Raw genomic sequence first — 8399 nt, 5'->3', positions numbered from 1 at the left:
AGGTAGGAGGAGAAAGGGCCGAAAATTGAATAAAAGATGGGAAATGTTAAATATGATTTTTTGTTAAGGCCTCATAAGGTTTTTGTTCAGCCATTTTATTGTAACTTGCATAGAAATATTATTTTCTAGAAGAGATTATTCATTTTTCTGCTGACTTACAGTCTTGCAATATGTGGGCCTATGGCCTTGAAGTTGAACTAATAGAGAACACCAAAATAAATGTATCAAGGTATGAAACAATGAACATTTTGATATCCAGCTCGTAGTATGGCAGCTGTGCCCATGATGTTGCACATAGCATATCTTCAACTCCCCTTGAGATAAAAAACAATAGGCTCATCTGTCCTTAGAAGGGGGAGAAAAATACAAGAAAATGTGAGAAAGTTAATCAGTAGTGCCTCTCATAGACTAATGGTATAGAATTGTATGCATATGACGTAGGATTCATTTATTCAGTAGGCTATAAAAACTTGTATCTTTTGTATCAATAAACTAGAGAATATTCCTTGTATACAGAACTTGGTCTGTGTCAATTCTCTCCAGCTGATTGAAGCGCTTCCAGATATACTTGACACCACAGGCAGACTTGGGTCAGAATTTTAGATCTATCAACTGCAACAGTTTAAGAATGTGCTGGAGAGTAGAAGAGTATAATTAAAGAGTATATCTTGCAAAATAGAGATGGCCTGGTGCCCGCATTATTGAGACATCTTATTGCACTGCACCACCCAGTTACATCACCTGTGTCCCAACATCTTCACAGAGACTCTATAAAAATAACCTGCATGTGCTGGGACTCTCTGGTCATCTACATCCACATCAGAGGAGGTGCACTGCCTAAACTGTGCACCTCAATATTACAAACAGTGACTGGGGGCTGCGTGTATATATATATATATATTTGTAGTTATCCTCGTCTGTGGACAGATAGATAAAGTTATGTATTATCCCTCTCACCTATCTCGGCTTATAAGTTAGAATTCCTTGAACGGTGCTCAGCGTTGCAGGGGCACTATTGCAGGTTGGGGGTCTGTCTGGTGTGCCAGGTTTGAGGTTTGGGTCACCAGAGACTATATGTGGTGGCTGAAGCTGCATCTATCTATCTCTTCAGAAATGCCCCCTCCCCCCTCCTCAGGTAGTGTCAGGCAGCAAATATCCTCTGTGTTAGTGATAGGTTGGGAGTAGGGCACACAGCCCAAATCCACATTCCCAACCTATCACTGACATTTAGGAGCAGCGGCCAGCAGCATCACTGCAGGTAATTATTATGCAGGTGCTTAATCCAATTTAAATTAAACACAGCCGCTCCTCATAGTTATCATCCAATGAGGAAGAGGGTGTGTCTCATTTATATCCAGAGATCAGCTCAATGCAGTTCCACCAGGAAATGTTAAAACACTAAAGAGTTAATGATGTACCTCATTCGATATTTTAAGTGCAGTTGTAATGCTGGCGCTGTAGGCGACCATCTTACTTCTATTTTTTTATTTTCTTGTTTCTATGTCATAACAGTTCCAGTGTGTCTATATGTTAGGAGACCCACACTGATAGAGGCTCTAAACTGAGTTATTGTCAGAGAGGCATACAGGACTTATTTTTATTATGTGTTTATGTGCTATGTGAAATGTTACCTGTCACACCTTGCCTGATATTATCCTGTTGGAAAAATAAAATGCATTACCTTAGTAAACATTTTTATTTAGGCAATATTGAGTTCTAGTTATAAATATGACCACACAAGCAACACTGATGTCTACACACATATCCCATCCTAGTTTATTCATGTACTTAATTCATTAAATACTTCATTAATTCACTGAAAAAAATAGGATGGTCTGGCTATTACAGTAGCCTCCAATGTTTAATTTTTGCTTCCAGAAATCTCATTCCTCCAACATGCCTGCTGAAATTCACGATTCTTAATTGGACCTTCACAGAACTGGCTTCTACAATTTTTTGGGCATGGTTAAGCCATATTATAGGTGTGACCTAGACAGTTTAGGCAAGCCCATCATCTGGTAACTATAAAACAGACCACTCTTTGGTGGCTGGATTTACATGCAGAGCCCATTATGGTGGCAACTACACAAATCTCAGAGGAGACACTGTGTATTCTATGAGTATACTCTGATTGGATGGCATGCACATGTCATGCTATCCAATCGGAGAATACACAGAGTGACGTCTGATTGGTTCACACGGGGCTATGGGCTGCGTGGTGGTAGTTCACTGTGGAATGAAAGAGGAGCTGAGGAGGAGTAAGAGCCGGCTGCTATCTGACTAAACAGCTGTGAGCAGGAAATATGTTAGTGACAGGAGTGGGATAGAGGGAGAACATGGAACATTCTGAGCTTCACCCTCTGTGATGTTTCTAATTTCTAGTGAATCGATAGACTGCATTCCTATGAATATTGGTTCAGCCAACAAAATGGCTGCTTCCATTGTGTGTAGGATAAAGGGCAAACTTAATACAAGGCACGATTTTTCCAAAATCCTCTTGGGTTTGCACAATATATTGTCTACAAAAATGAAGCAAAATTCGAAATTTAATGTTGTTGCACAAACGACTGTAAATGTTTAGCCCTTCACACTAAGTTTAATGCCACAAAATATAATTTGCTGCTATAAAAGATTAATTTTATTTCACATAAGTAATGTACATATCAATGCATCAGTGGAAATTTTATATTGAGCCACAAAGTCTTACAAAATCCAATTTTGTGCCAAGTATGTGTTACGTAATTGCTGAATGATATGTACATTGAAAAATCTGGTTCAATGTGGAACTTGCCAATCAACTCTGTTTAATCATCTTTTAATATTTGAAGAAAGAATTAAATGAAAAAACTGTTGTGAAGAAATTGTGTTTGACCTGGGTGGGGTTTGGGTTGCTGATTGGCACAGGCTTGTTGCAGCGCAGCATATATAGAGGGACTTATTCTGCCAACGACTTAGCTTGTACTGCAATAAACAACCCAATCATGGCTGTCTATTCAGAGGCAGTGACACTATTCCTGCTGTGCACCCTCGTTATGATGTGTGTAAAGCTCCTGATGAGCTTCTCTAAAAAAACGATCTACAAATTTCCTCCAGGACCAACCCCACTGCCTATTATTGGGAACTTGCATATTCTGGATATAGACAGACAAGATTTCACTTTTATGAAGGTAAAATAGACTTTGCTTTAAATAAGTGTTGTGCAGTAGGGGTAGTGGCTGTGTATGACAGTGTTCCACCTTAAATACCATATTCTTTGATAATGCATTGACAGTGTTTACTTTTTTTAATTATCTGCATTTGAAAACCAATGAATAGTTTAATGTATACCATATCTCTTTGGTCTCTATTGCCTTCTTATTCTTGTAATTTGTTTATTTCTTCGCCATTCAGAAGTTTAGTCACTGACTGAAAACTCTCCATAGGCCTCAATAGAAATATGTGACTCTTGCTGGTTACATCAATTTCTCAGGGTGCAAAAAACAGTTTTTACGTACATCAGGGCTCATTGATACCTATCCCATAAGCCAGTGGTTCCCAAACTGTGCGCCGCCGCTCCCTGGTGTGCCGTGGTCAGGAGGACCGTTGGTAAACAAGGCAGGGGACTACTTGGTAATTACTTTGGCTTAGGGGTGCCCTGATAAAATTATGGAGACCCTAAGGGTGCCTTGAACTAAGAAAGTTTGGTATCCACTGCTATAAGCCAATCTCTGTTCACCCAAGTGTATCACTAAATGTAAAAAAAAAGCGTAGTGTATGCTAAAACAGATAAAACATTGGCACTTTTATCATTGTTAGATCCATCAGCATGGCAGATTGCCTACTCATAGATTGTATACATTTTTTATAGGCTAACCAGGCAAGTAGAATTTTCTCTACATTCCCTTTCCTTGATCTGTTGTTCACTGCAAGGATACAAGTAAAGCAAAATCTAGGAAAGGAATCTGGTCTCATGCTGATGTCGCTTCTCTTCCATCATTTGCTTTGCAAAGTTAGCTGTGCAATTCAATAGTATCTCTCCATAGTGATGAAGTAAGCTTCTGTCTCCCCTCCATTCACCCTGTGAAATATGTGACATAGGGAGACAGAATTACCTATCCTCCAAGTGCACATTGTCTTAGGCACATCTATAAAAAGTATAATAGGCTCAGTGTCGGACTGGGGCATGAAGGGCCCACCAGGGGACAGCAATGCTAGGGGCCCACCAGAGGGGGTGTGGCCAACCATCAAAGAGGCGAGACCAGACACTAGAGGGGGAGTGGTCAGCCCACAAAGGACAGCTAGCACAATAGTGTAGTATATAAAGAATGCAGTGTGTATAAAGAGTACAGTCTTGATCTGCACCTTTGATTGGGCAGAACAGTCACCAAAAATCGGGATTATCCCACTAGACCAGGCTTGACTAACCTGTGGCACTCCAGGTGTTGTGAAACTACAAGCCTCAGCATGCTTTACCAATATATAGCAGCCTATTGCTGGAAGGGTATGCTGGGACTTGTAGTTTCACAAAACCTGGAGTGCCACAGGTTAGCCAAGCCTGCACTAGACTCAGAACATTTGACAGACTGTCCTACCTGTTCTTGTCACCACCTGTGGCTGCTGGTTTCTTTAGCTGCGGCTTGTCTGGATCCTGGAATGTTGAGGGGTCCTATTTGGAAAAAATAATGGGTACATTTAGAAAATTCCAACCAGCCCCGGCGTTAAACCAATAGGACCCACATTTAATACTTAGGACTTCCTCCAGCCACAACATAAAAGTAATAGTATTCCCATTTAATAAACCTATTTCCCTCCCAACAGACAGACCCTGCAATAAATTAATCACATTTACATATAATAAATATACCTATTTCCTGCAACCGTCACTGCCATTAAATAATTCATATTCACATTTAATAAATATACCTCATGCTCCTCAAACTCAGCCCCACATTCAATTAATAGCACCCAAACCACCCCATCTTAAATTAATAGTCCCCACTATAAAATTAAATTGCCCCATCTTCACCCTACAAAGAAAATAGCACCCATTATTTAGCCACCACCTACCACACACACACATTGCATTGCCACAAGCCCGTTGTGCCATCACACACACATTACTGCGCCCCTTCATCACCATGATGTGCCTCCTTATAATCACACTGCACCCTCCATGCTGCTTTTGCTCCCCCCTTCTCCTGGCTCCCCTTCACACACTGCCATACTGTCTGTGCTCCCCCTTCACTCTGCCATGCTCCCCCTTCACTCTGCCATGCTCCCCCTTCTCTGTTCCATGTCCCCCCTTCTCTGTTCCATACTCCTATTTCTGTTCCATGCTCCCCCTTCTCTGTTCCATGCTCCTATTTCTGTTCCATGCTCCCCCTTCTCTGTTCCATACTCCTATTTCTGTTCCATGCTCCCCCTTCTCTGTTCCATGTTCCCCCTTCTCTGTTCCATACTCCTATTTATGTTCCATGTTCCCCCTTCTCTGTTCCATACTCCTATTTCTGTTCCATGCTCCCCCTTCTCTGTTCCATGCTCCTATTTCTGTTCCATACTCCTATTTCTGTTCCATGCTCCCCCTTCTCTGTTCCATACTCCTATTTCTGTTCCATGCTCCCCCTTCTCTGTTCCATGTTCCCCCTTCTCTGTTCCATACTCCTATTTCTGTTCCATGTTCCCCCTTCTCTGTTCCATACTCCTATTTCTGTTCCATGCTCCCCTATCACTTACCTTTTCTATCTGCTTCTTCCTTTTCTTCTCCTCTGTCTTGCCGGCGCTCCTAAATGAACGTCGGGCGTGATGACGTCACGCCCGGCATTCAGTGCTCCCCCCACCAACGAAGAGGGGAGCGATTCAGGGTCGGGGCCTACCGGTGGATAGTCCGGTCCACCGGCGGGCCAGTCCGACTCTGAATAGGCTGTAGGAGTAAAAGTCGTCTTAGTGATTGTCTAATGTATAACATAGTTTGAAAGTGCTATTTCCCCTTTTCCAGACATCCCACTCATTTATAACATCACATTTGTTGAATAAAATGTAGTCTTTCATAGATTATGTTGTTTTATACAGAACAGTGAGGAATGTGTGATTGCAGTAATTTTGTGATGTCTGGCGATTTTTGGGGTTAGGTTTGGAAAACTGAAATATAAGTCGATTTCGCTTTAATAGATTAGCTGTCTAGCAAATCAACCTGTTAATCAAAAAAAATGTGACAACACTATTTCTGCAAATCTACACTTTAACGTGTCACTTTGGTTATTCACTGCCATCTTGTGGCAGTTTTTAACATGGCAGACAGAAATTGACTTTATAGCAAATGTGCAGATTTAATGTCCATATTATTTATTAATTTATTAACAATCACTCGCACAGCATATTTGTGCTATATTCACTATGGTATAAGGTATAATCCTCAGTTATACTTTTGGAGCTAAAATCCCATGTATACTTATAATACTTCCCCTCGTCCACCTTTCCACTCTAAGGGCTAGATTTACTATCAGGCGTGTTTGTAAATCCGGCGGCGGTTTAGCCATCGCCGGATTTACTAAGGCTAAACCCGCCGTCCAAACGGCTAGAAATGATGTTTTCAAACCCGACTCTGTATGAAGCGCCATGACGGTTTCAACAATGTTCAACATACAAACAGCCGGATTTACTATAAGGGGGTTTATAAGCCGCCGGAAAACCGCCATTCAAAAGACCAAAATGAAAGCGCTGCTTGTGAGTGGCGAGATTGTTCAAACAGTGTGCTGTTTCAGGTATTTGGTCAATCAGAACAGAAGGGAAAGGGCCATTTCATGTACAAAGATTGTTCCTTTGGGATTGTATATGTTAAAAGGCCAGTGTCTTGTAATTGCAGTGTTTTTTTTTGTTTCTTTTTCTCATGTCTTTTCAAATGTGTTTGATGTGAGTGCAATGTTTTTTTTTATTTCAATTGTTTTGTACATTGGAACCTTTAAAAAGAGGATAGTGTGTACTCCTCATGTGGTAAATATGAACATCCCTGGAAAGTGACAGTCAGAGGTCAATGTGTAAGTGATTTGAGTGCATAGTTTTTTTAAACATCAGTATACTCTTGTTTAATTAGCAGAAAAGAAACACTGACACCATAGAAATTTAACTGCATTTATTGCAGTACAACACAATAAATAATAAAGTATAATGCTTACACAAAATGAACAAAACATTAGGTAATAAGAATGGTTTAGCGCTAACGACGCCTTTTTGCTGGCATATCGCTATGTCTTGCCCCACTCTCTCCTCTCCCTTGCCCATCCCTGGTGCGAGCACCTCTCCTTGGAGGAGTGCTCTGTGCCGATCTGCTTGGCGTACTAGCGGTACTGGTGGTGGCCGATGAAAAAGGTGCGGGCAATGAGTTTGTGCTGTAGTTGCCCTGCCAGCCGGGTCACGTTCGCATTCCCCTCGCGAACGGAGGATTGTAATGCCTCCACAGCCCCAGTCATTTGGGCCATCTGCAGATTTCATTGTTCCCATGCATTAGCCAGACGGTTGATTGCAGCAGGGATTTGGCTATTTGTGCGGTGTATCCGCCTCAACTGGGCCGCAATTTGGGACATGTGGCAAGTTTGGCTCTCCATGAAGAATGTTTGCTGCTGCTGGAAAGCGCCAATAGACAGCGCCATTTCTCTGGCTGGGTCCATACTTTGCGGTGCAGGTTGTTGGTGTGCTGGGGCTTCAGCAGGGCCAGGTGCAACATCCTGGAAACCAGACACAGGGGCATCCACTGTTTCCAGGGTGATTATCGTTTGCTCATCTGGCTCAGGGGACATTTGCAGGGACTCCGCCTGAGGTGCCTGGTATGAAGAGGGCCCTGTGTATGAAAAATGACGGTAAGTATATAGGATATAATATGTTTGTATATTGCATTCTGAACACTGGATAAGAAAGAATAATCTTTAGCAACTACAGATTGTTTCACAATGTTTGCATACCTGATTTCTTGTCCTATGCTACCTGCTTAAGGATGCACTTTTTATCCTTTTAATACCCATTATCATTTTGACTATGTATGGCTGAGGGGGGTAAAAAAGCAAAGTATTTTTAACCTACAAATATGAGGATTTAGTCAGCCAAATTCTGCTAGACCGTGCTTTGGGGTAAACTAATACTATTTTAGTACTCCCTCTGTGTAGTACATGCTGGGGTATTTTGAGTAAACTGCGTGGTTGCAAATGTGGAGATGTTGCCTATAGCAATCAATCAGATTGTAGCTGTCATTTTGTTGAATGCAATACATAAAGTAAAGGTATATTATGATTGGTTGCTATAGGCAACATCTCAGTTTAGTAAATGTAGCCCTAAGTTCTCATTGCAAACCATAAAAAAAAAAAAAAAAAAAAAAATTGACAGCAACATTTGCACAGAAAATCTATTAACTCCATTATTTCTCTCCTAAA

The 8399-nt window shown here is 41.4% G+C and overlaps 1 protein-coding gene across 1 annotated transcript in view; it reads left to right on the top strand.

Annotated features, from left to right (window-relative positions):
• Positions 1-2953: 2953 nt before the first annotated feature.
• The window catches only part of LOC142097617 (cytochrome P450 2W1-like), a 30141-nt gene continuing 24695 nt past the window's right edge, over positions 2954-8399 (top strand). Inside the window, exon 1 of the mRNA XM_075179622.1 lies at positions 2954-3167. Coding sequence (XP_075035723.1) covers positions 2982-3167 — 186 coding nt within the window. The 5' untranslated portion in view covers positions 2954-2981. The remainder of the gene's footprint in view (positions 3168-8399) is intronic.

Source organism: Mixophyes fleayi, chromosome 7 (assembly GCF_038048845.1).
Source record: "Mixophyes fleayi isolate aMixFle1 chromosome 7, aMixFle1.hap1, whole genome shotgun sequence".
NCBI lineage: Eukaryota > Metazoa > Chordata > Amphibia > Anura > Limnodynastidae > Mixophyes > Mixophyes fleayi.
This window is presented reverse-complemented; position numbering and strand designations above follow the sequence as displayed.